This window comes from Ostrea edulis, chromosome 4 (genome assembly GCF_947568905.1).
Source record: "Ostrea edulis chromosome 4, xbOstEdul1.1, whole genome shotgun sequence".
Classification (NCBI taxonomy): Eukaryota; Metazoa; Mollusca; class Bivalvia; order Ostreida; family Ostreidae; genus Ostrea; species Ostrea edulis.
The window spans coordinates 1,555,946-1,574,101 of record NC_079167.1 but is presented as its reverse complement, the minus strand read 5'-3'; the positions used below and the strand labels follow the sequence as shown (position 1 = coordinate 1,574,101).

At 34.8% G+C, this 18,156-nt stretch overlaps 1 protein-coding gene across 3 annotated transcripts in view; it reads right to left on the bottom strand.

Annotated features, from left to right (window-relative positions):
* The window catches only part of LOC125669906 (tyrosine-protein phosphatase non-receptor type 13-like), a 108,561-nt gene that overhangs the window by 80,348 nt on the left and 10,057 nt on the right, over positions 1–18,156 (bottom strand). For all 3 annotated transcript variants that reach the window (XM_056161574.1, XM_056161575.1, XM_056161576.1), the window contains exons 4-7: positions 12,401–12,463; positions 5,568–5,660; positions 5,371–5,469; positions 3,615–3,807 (exon numbers count right to left, since the gene is read on the bottom strand). In XM_056161574.1, the coding sequence (XP_056017549.1) occupies positions 3,615–3,807; positions 5,371–5,469; positions 5,568–5,660; positions 12,401–12,463 (448 nt within the window). The remainder of the gene's footprint in view (positions 1–3,614; positions 3,808–5,370; positions 5,470–5,567; positions 5,661–12,400; positions 12,464–18,156) is intronic.

The following is an 18,156-nucleotide window of genomic DNA, read 5'->3' as shown; positions in this document are numbered from 1 at the left end:
AGTCCATATGTATGATATGGTGACTGTAGGTGGAAAGGATAACGCTTTAGAGCCCGGAAACCATATTGCTACTTAGATGTCCAGTGCGCTTGACCTTTGACCTTTTGACCCCAAAATCAATAGGGAACATCTTCATCCCATGGGTAGTCCATATGTATCATATGGTGACTGTAGGTGGAAAGGATAACGCTTTAGAGCCCGGAAACCATATTGCTTCTTCGATGTCCAGTGCACTTGACCTTTGACCTTTTGACCCCAAAATCGATAGGGAACATCTTCATCCCATGGGTAGTCCATATGTATGATATGGTGACTGCAGGTGGAAAGGATAATGCTTTAGAGCCCGGAAACCATATTGCTACTTCGATGTCCAGTGCACTTGACCTTTGACCTTTTGACCCCAAAATCGATAGGGAACATCTTCATCCCGTGGGTAGTCCATATGTATGATATGGTGACTGTAGGTGGAAAGGATAACGCTTTAGAGCCCGGAAACCATATTGCTTCTTCGATGTCCAGTGCGCTTGACCTTTGACCTTTTGACCCCAAAATCGATAGGGAACATCTTCATCCCATGGGTAGTCCATATGTATGATATGGTGACGGTAGGTGGAAAGGATAATGCTTTAGAGTCCGGAAACCAGTGCGTCTACAGACGGACGGACGGACGGACAGACGGACGGACGGACGGACGGACAGACGGACAACCCGATTCCAGTATACCCCCCCCCCCCCCCACAACTTGTTGCGGGGGGTATAAAAATGATCAATTAAACTTAGCATTTTCCCTATTATGTACACAAGCAAAGGATCCACCTATGAATTATATTCAACAAAACACAGTAAAGCATGGAAAAGAAACGTGATACAGTTCATGGGATAGTTTATACCACTGTAATTAAATCTGAATGCAAAAACACAACACACTGGTTGAGGATGAAAAATGTCAAAGTGCTAGTAGATTCTCATGTAATAGTCATATGACACAGGCTTGTGCTAGTAGATTCTCATGTAATAGTCATATGATACAGGCTTGTGCTAGTAGATTAATTCCCACGTAATAGTCATATGACACAGGCTTGTGCTAGTAGATTCTCATGTAATAGTCATATGACACAGGCTTGTGCTAGTAGATTCTCATGTAATAGTCATATGATACAGGCTTGTGCTAGTAGATTCCCATGTAATAGTCATATGATTCAGGCTTGTGCTAGTAGATTCTCATGTAATAGTCATATGATTCAGGCTTGTGCTAGTAGATTAATTCCCACGTAATAGTCATATGACACAGGCTTGTGCTAGTATATTCTCATGTAATAGTCATATGACACAGGCTTGTGCTAGTAGATTCTCATGTAATAGTCATATGATACAGGCTTGTGCTAGTAGATTCCCATGTAATAGTCATATGATACAGGCTTGTGCTAGTAGATTCCCATGTAATAGTCATATGATTCAGGCTTGTGCTAGTAGATTCTCATGTAATAGTCATATGATTCAGGCTTGTGCTAGTAGATTCCCATGTAATAGTCATATGATACATGAGACGCCAATTATAACAAGGAGCATCTCGCTTTGCGAGCCGATTCAAAAATCACTGATATCAAATGAATACAATGTCAATTACAAATAAAATTACCTAATAGAAACAAGAGGCCCACAGGCCTTATCAGTCACCTGAATACTGGTGAAAAAGTATCACTACTTCCATGGGCTATGAAATCTAGAAAAAATTTCCTGTTCTGAATATCTAAGCTAAATTCTAATGTTCAGCAACAGTATAAAACAAGATGTGTTCTTAAAACTTCACTGCCTTCAAAAGTGCATACACTGAAGAAAAGCTTTAAATAATAGGTGTATTAACATTAAAACATCAAAAGATATAACTAATTTGGACTCATCCTAAAGTCATAACCCTGGGTTTTGATTGAAATTCACAATTTTTTGTACAGTATGCATTTAGATTTTATACAGTATATAGCACTAAAGACAATGTTATTTAAGTGTTTTACACATAAACACTATATAACAAGTTTGGTCCCAACCCTGGGGTCAGAACCCCTACCCCGGGGATCATGAAATTTACAATTTTGGTAGAGGCCTTCCTGCTCTCCATCACCATGTATTTAGTTTTTCTTACACGTGTGCAATTCTTTAGAAGAAGAATTTTTGAAAATTGGTCAATTTTGGGTAGTTTTTGCCCCGCTCCTAAGGGTGCAGGAATCCTGAAATTTACAATTTATGCCCCCCTTGTTACAAAGATGCTTCATATCAAATATGAAAAGAATTGGAATGATAGTTCTCAAGGGAAAGTTAAAAATGTCTATTGTTCACACATTCAATAACTGACCATTTTAGCCCCATCCTGATACCAAAACCCCTACCCCTGGGATCATTATATTTACAATTTTGGTAAAGGACTACCTGCTCTTTCTAAATATTTATTTAGTTTCAATATAGTATCAACAGCACTAAAGAAGATGTTATTTAAGTGTTTTACACATTAACACTATATACCAAGTTTGGCCCTACCCTGGGGTCAGAACCCCTACCCTGGGGATCATGAAATTTACAATTTTGGTAGAGGCTTTCTTGTTCTACATCACCATGCATTTAGTTTTTCTTACACATTGGTCAATTTTGGGCAGTTTTTGCCCCGCCCCTAGGGCCCCAGGGGTGCTGGAGTCCTGAAATTTACAATTTATGTTCCCCTTGTCCAAATGATGCTTCATACCAAATTTAAAAACAAATGGACTGGTAGTTATTAAGAAGAAGTTAAAAATGTTCAATTGTTAATGCACGACGGAAGACGCACAACGGAGGACGACAACCAATTGCAATAGGTCTACTCAGGTGACCTAATAATCTTGTAAAATGGTAACTGTGTTTACATGTGTAATGCATTCAACTATTAGATTTTTTTTAAACAGAGAGGGTGAGATTTTTAAAAAAGATTTTGCCATGTCATTAAAATACATCAAAGCATTTTTTCTACACTTTTAGTGATTATTAAGCACAAAGTAAACAATTTTCAAATTTTCCCAATTAGAACATTTTACACGTTAATTTTCCCAATTCAACGGACCCTGGATCCAGTGTGAAAATGGTAGGAAAACCCCTGTCCAAGGTCAAGATCACAAAGTCAAGGGCCATGTATGAAATGTAAGGCCTTATTATAGGGAATCTATATGCAAATTATGAAAGCACTATCGAAATACTTTAGGAGATTATTGAATAGGTTAAGCTTTCTTTAAAGTAGGTCAAACTCCAAGGTCTTGAGAAGAAGATTTTTAAATGACCCCTCCCCATTTCCATTTTTCCTTTTTGTGATTATCTCCCGTTTGAAGGGGGCATAGCCCTTCATTTAAATAACTTGAGTCCCCTTCAGTTCACCCAAGGATGATTTGTACCAAGTTTGATTGAAATTGGCCCTGTGTTTCTGGAGAGGAAGAGGAAAATGCAAAAAGTTTACGGATGGAGGGACAGACAGAAAAAAGGTGATCAGAAAAGCTTACTTCAGCTTTCAGATGAGCTAAATTGAATGATATCTAAGCAACACAAAAGCCAACGCCTCGTGTATTTGAATACACATTTTGATGTCTACATTTTCTTACCATCATATTTACTGTCCCTGTGTCTTGACCTTGATCGAGACCTTGATCTAGATGGAGATCTAGAACGTGACAAAGATGACCTTGACCTTTGCCTTTCTCGTCTCCTTGTGTACTTTTGTCTTCCTCTTGACCTTTGTCCTCGTGAGGAAGCAGAGCCAGTGTCATGGCGACTGCTACCACTTGTGTGCTCCTCCTAAAAAAGATACAAACAATGTCTGCTTGTCACACTACATGTACTCCCTCTACTTCAATTTCTATTGTCTGGAATACACTAATTTAATGTTGTACACATTAAGGAGCTGGTTTTCTCGAAATTTTCCATAAATGACAGGATGTTGAACTTTTTAGGTCTGTAATATATAAACAAGAGGCCAATGGGCTACATCACTAACCTGAGTCACCTTGGCCCAAATTTAAAGATTTTCCCTATTTATTCGCATGTAAAACTTTTATCCCTTTTGTGGCCCCAACCTACCCCATGGGGCCATGATTTTTACAAATTTGAATCTGCACTATGTCAGGAAGCTTTCATGTCAAATTCTACTTTCCTAACCCAGTGAACAGTTCTGGAGAAGATTTTTATAGATTTTTCCTATATATTTGTATGTAAAACTCTGATCCCCTATTGCCACCCCCATCCTACACCCAGGGACCATGACTTTAACTCTGTACAATTTCAGGAAGCTTTCATGTGAATTTCTACTTTCCTGGCCAAGTAGTTCTTAAGAAGAGGATTTTTAAAGATTTTCCCTACATAAATGTATTTGCATCTAAAACTTTGATCCCCTATTGTGGCCCCATCCTACCCCCGGGAACCATGATTTTAACAAACTTGAATCTGCACTCTATCAGGAAGCTTTCATGTAAATATAAACTTCTTTGGCCCAATGGTTCTTCAGAAGAAGATTTTAAAAGATTTTTTTCTATTTATTAGTATGTAAAACTTTGATCCGCTGCTGTGGCCACATCCTACCCCGCGGGCCATGATTTCAACAAACTTGAATCTGCACTATATCAGGAAGCTTTCATGTGAATTTGTACTTTCCTAGCCCAGTGCTTCTCGAAAAGAAAAGAAGATTTTTAAAGATTTTCCCAATATATTTGTATGAAAAACTTTGATCCCCTATTGTGGTTCCCATCCTACCCTTGGGGGCCATAATTTTTTACAAACTTGAATCTGCACAATGTCGGAAAGCTTTCACCTAAATATGTACTTTCCTGACCCAGTGGTTCTTGAGAAGAAGATTTTGAAATGACCTCACCCTATTTTTACATTTTTGTGATTACGTTTAAAAAATCGATTTGTTTGATGTACTCTGACCAACCCATCAAATTTGTTCAAACCCATCATTTTTTCAGCACTTTGAAATTTTTGTTCCCTAGAAAATAGACTTTTTCCGTATCAGTTTTAAACTTTTGACCACTTTTTTATACAGATTTTTTTAAATACAATAATTCAATTTCAGGCATCTTTTCTTATGATTCGCTTAAAACAAATGAAACATCTAACGATAATAACTATATACTGATAACGTCATACAGTAATTAATTTATTACGTCAAGAGATAATCTAACGTCACATATGTACTAGTGCATTGTTACGTCACAAAGCCAGCAAAAATAATGTACCGGTGCATTGTTACATAAAAATGCATAAAACATACTATTATTTACAATATAAATATCACGTTATGCCTTTTGTGTATATCATGAGGAACTGAGAGGTTCGAGATGCAGCCTACAGAGTAACCTTTACCTCAGAGCCATCACTTCCCATTATACTGGAGTATATTTTTTTGGTATACAGAGAACTGTTTCTGGCTTCTATATGTCTTTCTGCATAAAGAAAACACGCCTACAATAAATAAATATATATAATATTATATGATCTTTCCAAGATACTTAAATGTAATTTCAGAGCAGGATACTGTTGTCAATGTCTAATTCACTGACCTGTATAACCTGATTGACAGTGATCTGTGCCTCAGGATCCACACGACACATGGAGAACAGGACACCCTCCAAATTATGACTGACAGCAGGGGTCTGTAATGTTATAGAACCAAGATTATAAAAATACAAACTTTCATGATTTAAAGAAAGTTAATGCATCTACCCCTGTCACTGTTACAGTAATGATGTTATGCAAGTAATTGATATCCTTGTTAATTCACCAGAGGCCTCTCATGAAAAAAAAAATCATCACTGTAAATGTGCTATTTTGCCCATATGGTTTAAACAAAACACCAAAAAACTTATAGGTGATTTTTTTTTTTAATTCACCTAAGTAACCTAGCTTGCACAAAGTATATGAATTGCAAGTTAACAATATCAGTGTCAATTTCTTTTTGTGACCTTGATCTTTAATTTTATAGATGTCTTTCTCTGACCATTGTTCACTAAAGTACTGAATATGATGATTAATTCTGTCTGTTGATTGAAAAACACCTGGATCCAATTGTACAAAGGTTAAATAACTGTAACTGATAGCTAACTTGCCATTAATGCTTACATTTACATTAGAGGCATCAGGCCCACACCCTGAGTACTTTTTGAAAGTAAAACTTGTCCCATGGGCTAAAAAATCTAGAAAAAAGTTCCTGTTCTAAATATCTAAGGTAAATTCTAATGTAACAACAGTATAAAACAAGATGTGTTCTTAAACCTTCAATGCCCTCAAAAGTGCATACACTGATGAAATGCTTTATATATGTATTATCATTAAATGATGTCACTAATTTGGACTCACCCTAAAGTCAAAACCCTGGGGTTGTGAAATTCATAATTTTTTGTACATCCTTTTCTGCTTTTTCTAAGTTTTTATACTGTATCAGTAATAGCTGCAATAATGTAGCCCTATCCGATTTTTTTTAATCTGATGTTTTCAGGATAGGACTACAATTCCATAGGATATCCGTAATGGTGTAAAATAATTTTATGAATATATTACAACCGATAATAAGCTCTGTGTATTAATTAGTCCCAAATGTTGTTTACACCAAAAGGAGTACCAACTTTGTGCTTGGGCATGTCTAATAAAGGTGTTTTAAACTGTTTTTCATTAAACATCATGTACAGCATGCAAAATTCTTTGTCTGCTCCACCATGCTTGTTATCGCGAGATCTCGTAGGTGGATCTACTGAAAAACCTAAACATTGACAATCTGCGCGAAAATGTAGTTATTCGAGCCACTCCGACAAAGAAAGGAAAATCATATGGTTGCAGAAAGAATTTACACTCTGCTGTTCGTTTTTTTTTAACTTAATATTAAATCTAAACTTTTTTAATACTGACGAAATAGCTTTCTCCTCCGTACTTGTCACTACCTTATATGGCATATGCAAATAAGTTGACAATCGAAAGTTGAGCCTTCAGTACATCAAACATGACGTACAAATATGAATCGAGATGTTGGAATTTATCAAAATTGTTGAAAACGGTAGAATAGAGCCTCACAAATTGTAAGTTGCAGGTTTTAAATTTTTAAGAAACATAGAATATCATTTTATTTACGTAAAGAAAGTCAGCAAATGTTTAGAATGATCGAAAATGTTGCGGGAGTGAATAACCCCCGCATCTGCACCATTACAGAGATCCTAAGGAGTTGTAGCCCGGCCTCTCCCAAAAAAAAAAAATCAGAGAGGGCTACATTATTACTGCTATATCAGTACAATTAAAGAGACACTACAGCTCATTTTCCATATTTTGATCCATTTAGAATCAATTTAGTATCAATAGCACTAAAGAAGATGTTATCTAGGTGTTTTACACATAAACATTAAATACCAAGTTTGACCCCACCCTGGGGTCAGAACCTCTACCACGGGATCATGAAATTTACAATTTTGGTAAAGATCTTCGTGCTCTACATCACAATGCATTTAGTTTTTCTTACACATGCGTGGTTTAAGAGAAGATTTTAGAAAAATAGCTAATTTTTGGCAGTTTTTGCCCCGCCCCTAAGGCCCCAGAGGTGCACGAGGCCTGAAAATTAAAATTTATGTCCCCTTTGTCCCAATGATGCTCCACACCAAGTTTGAAAAGAATTCGAAAGGTAATAAAAAAAAAAGCTAAAAATGTTCAATTATTGTCAACGCACAGCAGACGACGGACGCAGACAAATTGCAATAGGTCACCTGAATTAACTACATGTAGATGTTAACTGTCAGTTATTAGTTTCCGAGTGATTAACCTTCATGAAACTGACAGACAGATATGCATAATACAACCTCATATTCAATTTTGAGTATCATGACCTTGACCTAAAAACATATTTTAAGCATCTTCTGAAGATTGTCCAATGAAGTCCTGAATATGAAGACTATCAGCTGAAAAATACTTATCAAATCACATAATGCCACATTCATTATCTAACATAACAATCTGACCACAAAATGAATAGGTATAATTATTGAACTCACATCAAAGTACCAAAACATAATCACACTACGTTTTCTGAGACTGATTAAGACCCACTTACATCATGCATATATCAGAAACAGAAGTAAGTAACAGACGTACTAGCTTTTTTTGAGAGTCAATTCAAGAAATAAATTTCCTTTTTGAAAATACATGGGGGCATGAACTGTGACCCTTGATGCCAGCATACTTCATGAACTGCATTAACGGTTCATGAAAAGTACGCTGGCATGAAGCGTTGCAGTTCATACCCTCACATATTTTCAAAAGTGAAATTTATTTTTTATATTTACATCTTTTGTTCATTTCTGTCAGAATTAATTCCCAGTCGATTTGAATAAAGTTAACGTACTAAATCTATTAAGATTAATACACACATTCATATCTACATTCATGAGGAAATGACTATCATTACAATGGGTAAAGATTTCAAAGGCACTATAACACTGGAAATGTAAATATTAGAAACAAATCTGCTAAGAATCAATTTCTAAGCCAGTACATGTGTAATTACATTGTATCATTGCTCTGTTTTCCTGTAATCAAATCCTGAGGGGATTCGGGTTAGAATTGGTCCTCAGTACCCCTTGCTTGTTGTAAGAAGTGACTAAATGGGGCGGTCCTTCGGATGAGACTGCAAAAACCGAGGTCCTGTGTCACAGCAGGTGTGGTACAATAAAGATCCCTCCCTGCTCAAAGGCCGTAAGCACCGAGCATAGGCCTAAATTTTGCAGCCCTTCACTGGCAATGGTGACGTCTCCATATAAGTGATAGATTCTCGAGAGGGACATTAAACAATATTCAATCAATCAATCCTGTAATCGAACATTTAATTCCTTCTACTCTAGAGCTTTACAATCTATTCAACTCCAATTTTCAGCAAAAATTACACCATATCTGCATGTAGCATTACCTCAAATATGAATTAGAATGTCCGAGAGAGAGAGAGAGAGAGAGAGAGAGAGAGAGAGAGAGAGAGAGAGAGAGAGAGAGAGAGAGACTCCTGATGCACACCACCTGGTCTCTAGGTTATAAAACTTCTACCATACTAGTACTCAAAAGTGACAGAGTACCATACTCAATTTGAGGTTATAAAACTGTTGCGAGAATGTATTCTACTGAGTCAAACTCAATGTGTTTGGAGTACGAACTCAAATATCTTGGGCTCCTCCATTGACTCTGTCGTAGATTAACATGATGAGCTAATCGTCAGTGTGCGGCCATATTTGTTTACAGGTGACACTTCAGACTGACTCCGAGAATGCTTCGAAGCATACTTGAAAATTCTTGAGTATGTACTTCACTTGAGTACAAGTCTGAGTTTTATAAAGTTTTTTATTACACAGTGTACCTCAATATGAGAATTCTATGCAACACGTAATCTGATTGGTCTAGACAGTCACGTGCCAGGGATGATAAAACTTCATATCTCCCTCTCAAACATCATATCTCCCCATCATATTTACCCCTTGGGCAGCCTCGGACATTTTGCATAAATTTAACGTCAAGGTAGATGAAGTGTATTGTGACGTCACAATAAGTCCGAGTCATTGTACTTTCATAGCTTGTAAGGCACAAAAATATGCGGGTCTCTGAATACACAGTTGAATTGCCTGGTTTTGGTTGATAGAAAAACAAGCAAGTAAATCAGCATTCATGGAGAATGGAAGTACAAAAACTGGTTATCATATCACTGTATTTCGTTGTTTGTACCCTCTGATACCTTGACGGCGCAGTGTTACCGTTAGGGCAATCTGCCAATCTCAGCTACACACCATGTATAGACGAGAGGACTTTCAAATGCACTTTTGTAGTTAGTCTTTCTTTGTTTCGGTATAGTAAACAATTTATTGCATGATAGTGATCGAGGGAGGTATGAAAATCTATTCATCCAAGAAAAATCATATTCCCCATGGACGTTGCCCTCGAGGAATATGATTTTTCTTCGGTGAATAAATCTTCATATCTCCCTCACTATCATGCAATAAATGTATAATAACCTCACCTTTATAGAGTTTGAGTATGAATTTTTACTAGAGTTTGAATAGGTACTCTAGTTTTATAACCTCAGGCCCAGTACTAGTGATATCACTCTAAATGATGATTTTATGAAATCTCTCATCTAACAATAATTCTAAATAATATATGCATTGCTGGCAACAATCAAAATGATCAAAGAGGTGAATTAAAAAAAAAATTGTGATGGGGATTGATCTTAAGACCAATTTAAAACAAATCGATATGGTTATACCATCAGTCACATTAAGTTCTAAGTAATTTCGTGTGATAGTCAGCAAAGTTTAAATTCACAACCGATAGATTTTTTCCTCATCAACTTCATTGTACAATTTTGAGTCCCATGTCAATATTGCATAAATCAGTTGGCAGTACTTAGCACAATGCCAAACCACTATCCGAGTGGGTCATGCGCTGATTTTTGAATCATTCGAAATAGAAAGGTGTCAATTTTCCTTGATCTTAAGTATTTGTTGTTTTCAACAAAAAATATCAACAAAAATAAAAGCTATCTGTAAATTTTCTTGAATATTTTTCCACGAATTATCACACAAACCCAAAAGAAACAATCTTCAGACTTTCCTGCCAATCAAAAATATCATTGCCGTTCTATTTACATGGTTATGTATAGTTGTAAAAGTGTACAGACCATACAAATGTGTTCTACAGTCAGTGCAGTTGGCATTGATGTAAATTCAAACAATGAAATGTGGTTTTCTTGTCATTATTGTGGGGGATGATGGTTGTCAACATTGTAGGATTATCTGCATGACGCACTTATATGTGCATGTATTATTCACTTTTCCTAGAATGCTGGCATTTGTCAAATCCCCAATGATAACTTTATTGTTTAAATTACAACATACATAATTAAATACATTACCTAAACATTTCTAAATAAGACATATATGGAAAAACAAACCATTAAAAAAAATCAAATTAAATGGGCACTTGCACATTCAATAGTTTTCCTCATATCATTTTATATAAAATGTGAATCAATACCCAAAATTCCAGTTCATTATGTATTGTAGTAATGGATCTTTTGTCTTTCAATATGTACATAATGATGCATTATCCTAAGTCATTAAGGAAGTTAAACACTTGACCATTACAAATGCATACCATGGGTCTCATTTTGCTGAATTATTCTAGAATCAATATTATTGGGGCTGAACAAAGAACGGGAAAAAAGTACACAGGGATTGGAGACAGCATTCATCACAACTGACACCTGACAATGCATTATGTGCAGAATTCACTACCCCTGGGCAAAAAACATGGTTAATCATTATATTCAAAACAATTGGCTTTCTGATTTATGTTTTAAACAAGATTTCCACAATACAGTGTATTGATCATATTGATGTGTTCTGTTCAAAAATAGATAGCTATATGACTGCATGCTGACCTAAATGCATGAACAAAGTTCTAGACTATCTGGGGAAGATTCCTCCCTCCCCCACCCTCCAAGAACTGGTGGATGAAAATAATGATCCTTCATATTGTACTATGCATTGAAATCTCTTGTTATATACATATGATGGATATGTTTAGTGCCTGATATCAGTTAAATGGACCATGAATACTGTTTCTAAATTTTAGTTATCAATATTTAAAATACAATATAAGAACCACTTTGATTTATTTGACAATGTCAGCCCATCGAACACATATACTACAAATATTCTGTTAATCACTATACCAACATTTTCTCTGATAAATTCAGTCATTTAATGAGTGCAAATAAATAATTATACACCACAAAAAATAATCTTGTAATTCATTGTAAATATTCTAAATTTCAAAAATACTGATAAATCTAATTAATTCTTACATTATTTTATGCCAAATTCCTAATTTTTCCTAAAGGGGAAATTCAAAATAATATGTAGACAAATCTAATTGACCAAGTAAATTTTTCGAAGGTGGGTGTAATCTGAAGACTGCAGATGTTACGGAGAAACAAAACCTCATGTATGTGATGTATGCCATTCAGGTGTAGCAAAACATTTCAGCCACTGCTTATACACAGATCCATGCAAAACCTCCTCTAGAGATAAATTTGCTGTTTCTGGATTCAGTCTCAAAAACCCACAGAGAATTAAACATCCAACATTCAAATTCCCCAGTTGGTTTTATTCCTAGTAAACAACTGAACTCTATTGAGCAGAACCACAATTAATGAGATAAACTGCTGTGTCATATCATAAATTTTTTTTTTTTTTAATTTTTTTTTTTACATTTTTGTATGCAATGAAAGTTAGATTCAATTTAATACCATGCACTGTTGGTAATCAAAGGTACAATACTGCTGATATCATTTGACTGGTTCACAACTTCACTTTACCTGTTTCCTGTCCCCCAATTCTAATGCCTTTATCAGGGATCTCCCCAGGGAGTATATAAAACACTGAAAAAGAAAATAAAGCAAATCATCAACTGCACATTTTCAACACAGAAACCTAGCACTCAACAACTACAAAGCATTGTGTTAGCATCATCATGATGGTCATATGTAAGATGTGGGGAAATTACAGACATTTTTACTAGAAACACATTTGTGCATCTCATTCTTTAGGGAAGTATATATCATTAAGTTTGCTTCTTTATATTATTTACTTGCATCCAGATGTGGTGTGTATATCTGCCATTTGATGATTCAAGAAGGTTTAATCAGCTGAATTCAATCATAATCCCATTTTAAGAAACAAAAAAAAAAAACTAGAAAGGGTGAAATTAAGTAAAAATCTTTCTACATATACTTCAGCAATAAGAGAAGCAGGCGATTTACATGAATCACAAACTTTGGCAGACGTCTAAGAGAAAATAAAACTATAAATAGATTAAGGTTTGGCATTATCTCGATCTGAAACTCATTTTTGTTCTTCAGCTTCCCCCTCTACTGGTTTACATCCTCCACAAAAGTTACAGATAACTAAGAATATGTTTACTATAGTGAACAAAAGAAGAAAGGATTGATGATACACAGTTTCTGGACTGTTCTCTCAGGTATCATGTTAATAGAGAGGTGAAACCATTTCAGAGCCCACCGACATATGTAAAGTAGTACTTACAATCTGTCCTAGCTACTTAACTTTTAACACTATGTTGAGTGTCTCCACGAGAACACTTTCTATTATAACAAGAGACCCACAGGCCTCGTCAGTCACCCTAGTATTATACTTAAAAGTATCGTCCAAAGGTTTACGAAATATCTAGAAAAAATTCCTGTTCTGAATATCTAAGCTAAATTTTAATATTCAGCAACAGTATAAAACAAGCTGTGTTAGTAAAACTTTTAAATGCCCTCAGAAGTGCCTGATGAAAGGCTTTACACAACATAATATAAGAAACATTATTATAACATGATATGACTAATTTGGGCCCGTCTTAGAGTCAAAACACTGGGATTATGAAATTCACAAGTTCGGTACATCCTTTTCTGCTTTTCTTAACGTAGTTCCACACTCCTGTGACGTCATAGGATTTTGCAAAGTCAATGATTTAATGACAGGAACATAAATTTTGTTGGAATCTTTTTCAATAGTTATTGTAAAATATCTTGTTAGCCATAAAATATTTCAAAAGTCTTAGTTATATTTAAATAGTCAATGATATGTTTCAAAATATTGAATCCAAGGACAATAACTCTGTTTTCATTAAATTATTTATCAAGTCCATAATGCGATAGATTTCCTTTATTTTTGACAAACATTTTACCAAGGTGATAGGGAATCATTATCTGTGTCTTTTCATGAAATTACATAAAATTTTAATCCTGAGTGATTTTAAATAGCTCAGCTGTAAGGTACCAGACTTCATTTCTTTTATGGGGGTATACATAATCTGGAAGCTATAGATTTGAAATTATTAAGGAAAGGTATGGATTTTTTCCCATAAATAACTATAACAGATGTAACTCTACTAATATAAACAGAAAAAATTATATGTAAACCATGCTATAAGGAAAATGCGTCCATATATTTGTTTGTTTTTTAACATTTTGGAGAATAACGCCAATTCAATAATTTTGCACATATTATTCTAAAACTTGATGGACATATTGAAAATGACATGTGTTTTAGTTATTGACATGTTTCCCAATAAATAAATGCAATTCAAAAAATAGTTTGTTGTTTTATATTAAAATAACAACAAATAACTGTTTCCAATAAATTTCATAAAAATCTACATAGGGGTACATGACTTTAGTGGTGTATGTAATGAAAATTAATATGGAAATCCTCAACTGTTTTGCCTTTTTTCATTACTCTGAATGTTAATTTATTGATTCCAAACAAAAAAATGTTACCTAAACCCCAAAAATCCAGGACTAAGGACCCACCTTAAATATGAGTTTAGTTTTTACACTGTATAAGTAAACTTTAAAAAGTCTTTCAAATGATAAAGACAATAATCACTATAATAACTAGACACTCATTACTAGTAATGAGTAGGTCTTCCGTTAGACCACTTCCGGTAAAGAGCTTTCTATTCCTACGAAAACCGTTTTATTGTATCAGAAAATGTGCCTTAACAATGAATGAGAAATGTATTATCGAATTTTTTACTCCTTTCTCGTAACTTCCGGTGACGACCGGAAGTACTATTCAGATGCGTTTTCCTATAAATGACAGCGACTCTTTACTGTCTATATTTCCTGAAAATTTCACGTCTCTATCTGAAAGAGTTTTCAACAAAAAAAAGTAGACTAAAGAAAGAAAAAGTAGTAGGTTACTACCGACCGGAAGTCAATTTTGAAAAATAAAATTATCAAAACTCTAGAAGTTGATACTTTTTATTAAGACATGTGAAAATCATATGAAAGACTTCAAATATAAGCGAGATTTATGGGGACAAAGAGACAAAAAGAAAAAAGGTATTTTATGAAGAAACCGGAAGTAGTTGTTTTGACTACTGACAGACTCAATATTCTTTTGACACTTTGAAAGAGAGTTAATAAACTAGTATAGGTTTCAATTTAAAAGAAAAAGTTTGAAATTTGCGATTCCTTCAATCACTTCAGGTGACGACAGGAAGTGACGGTTCAACCCCCTACTGCACGCTTATAAACGGAGATTGATCATCCCTGAATATTTGATGAACCTATATTTTACCTTTTCCAAGAAAAATGCTGGACAAAATTCCTTTTGAGAGACAGAATATCGGCCATATTTTCCGACCGGAAGTGAATTTTGTAAAAACAAAAATAATTATAGCAAGGTCATTTCATAAGACATTATTCCTGAAAATTTCAAGAAAATATATCCAGCCATCTCTGAGAAATCACTCGAAGAAATCGGAAAATCAACATTTTTTTAAACACTTCCAGTATAGACCGGAAGTGATGGACGAAAAAATTGAATGTATGTGTACAATGGACTAATGTTAGTTGATCAACTCGACAAGTTTCAAGCATCTATCTATATTCATTATTGAGAAACTGAAAAAACAAGGCTTCAATATATCCACCCCATATCTCACGACCGGAAGTGAATTTTACAAAAATATTTAAATATACTCTAGACATTTATAGTGTGTATAACATATGTAAAATTCAAATCATTAACTTGTTTTATGACCGAGATTTATGGCACTGAAAAATGAGAGAATGAATAGTCTTTCTTTGATATAACCGGAAGTCGGAAATTCAACTTCCGGTGGGGTCAACATTTTTTGAGAATTAGAACGAGACCTAGAAAACCGATATAGGTTTCAATTTGAAATAAAAAAGTTTGAAATTGATGATTCATTTAATCACTTCCGGTGACGACCGGAAGTGACGGCCGACATTCTTAACCCCCTACTGCACGCCTACAAAGTAAGATCTATCAACTCTGAAAATTTGATAACTGTATCTTTAACCGTTTCTCAGAAAAACGCTGTACAACAAAAACAGCTAATAAGCCGTATTTGCCGACCGGAAGTGAATTTTACAAAAATATTTGACGTTACTCTAGACATTTATAGTGACTATAATATATGTAAAACTCAACTCATTAACTGGTTTCATGACCGAGATTTATGGCACTGAAAAATGAGAGAATTAATAGTCTTTCTTTGATATAACCGGAAGTTGGAGATTCAACTTCCGTTGGGATCAACATTTTTTGAGAATTAGAACTAGACCTAGTAAACCGATATAGGTTTCAATTTGAAAGAAAAGAGTTTGAAATTGATGATTTATTTAATCACTTCCGGTGACGACCGAAAGTGACGGCCGACATTTTTAACCCCCAACTGCACGCCTACAAAGTGAGATCTATTAACTCTGAAAATTTGATGACTCTATCTTTTACTGTTTCTGAGAAAAACGCTAGACAACGAAAACAGCTAATAAGCCGTATTTGCCGACCGGAAGTGAATTTTACAAAAATATTTGACGTTACTCTAGACATTTATAGTGACTATAATATATGTAAAACTCAACTCATTAACTAGTTTCATGACTGAGATTTATGGCACTGAAAAATGAGAGAATGAATAGCCTTTCTTTGATATAACCGGAAGTTGGAGATTCAACTTCCGGTGGGGTCAACATTTTTTGAGAATTAGTTCGAGATATAGTAAACCGAAAGAGGTTTCAATTTGAAAGAAAAAAGTTTGAAATTTATTATTCCTTTAATCACTTCCGGTGGCGACCGTCACGGCGACAAAAAATATTACGTGCATGCACCATAGAGAATATAGATCGATCATCTCTGAAAGTTTCATTCGATTATCTTTAGTGGTTTTCAAGTTTACCCCCGGACAAAGTTTCTTTCAAAAACCGGAAAATCGGACGTATCTAACGAACGGAAGTGAATTTTGAAAAAATGAAAAAAATGCCTCGAGGTACCATCGTTGTCTATAATCTGTGAAAGTTTCAGGAAAATCCATCCAACGGTCTCGGAGACGAAAGGGAAAAAAAATTAATAATAATAATAATAATAAACAGTAGAATCACTAGAAGGTCTTCCGTTGGAAACGGAAGACCTTAATTATGGCTCCAACCTGGAACCAAAACCTTATCCCCTAGGTTCATAAAATCTTAGACCATACTTTTGGTAAAGGACTACCTACTCTTTCCAAATATCTATTAAGTTTCAATTTAGTATCAATGGCATTAAAGAATATATCATTTAAATGTTTTACACATAAATACCTACTTATAATTATATATACCAAGTTTGGCCCCGCCCTCAGAACCTCTTAGACTATATACATCTGGGATCATGAAATTCACAATTTTGGTAGACGCCATCCTCCTCTACATCACTATGCATTAGTTTTTCTTACACATGTGTGGTTGACAGTTGTAGAGAAGATTTTTGAAAATTTTTGGTCAATTTTGGGCAGTTTTTGCCCTGCCCCTACAAGCTCAGGTGCGCAGGAGTCCTGAAATTTACAATTTTAGTCCTCCTTGTGCAAAAGATGCTTCATACCAAATTTGAAAAGAATTGGAATGGTATAGTTACCAAGAAGAAGTTTGCAAAAATTACTGTACCCGTGACAACAATATTCAACGTTCATTATGTAGGTTATGGTAAAAGGAAAAATTGGGGAACCAGCATAGGAATGGTTGGAAATCAACTACTATTTGAGTAGAGACTAGACCAGGAAAAAAGACAAATTTATAATTAGGTTTATAGGTCTTTAACCAAGTCAATAAACTGTGACATGTAGGTGATCATGAATAATTTAGCTATATTGTTGTATTACTATGCTAGAAGTTTTAATGGGTGTAGTACTCTGGTATCTACAGAGATAAGAAACTTGGATGTAAACTAACAATTCATGCAATTTTTTAAGTCCAAGAGCCATAACTTAATGAAAAATCAACGGACCAAGATGAAATTTGAAATTGATCTGTAACTTGTTATGGCAAAGCAATGTACCAAATATCAAATGAACATCTGCAAGCACAACCAAAAAAGTCCGGAAAACTGATATTCATGTTATTTTTCTAAGTCCATGGGCCATAACTAAGTGAATAAAGTGCACCGCCACGGCACATGATACGCCCGTCACATATTGTTAACAGTATAGATTGTATCCATTAAAACATTTTTTTTTTATATCACCTTAATTAAATGTCACAGTGACCTTAAAGTAGGATGCGAC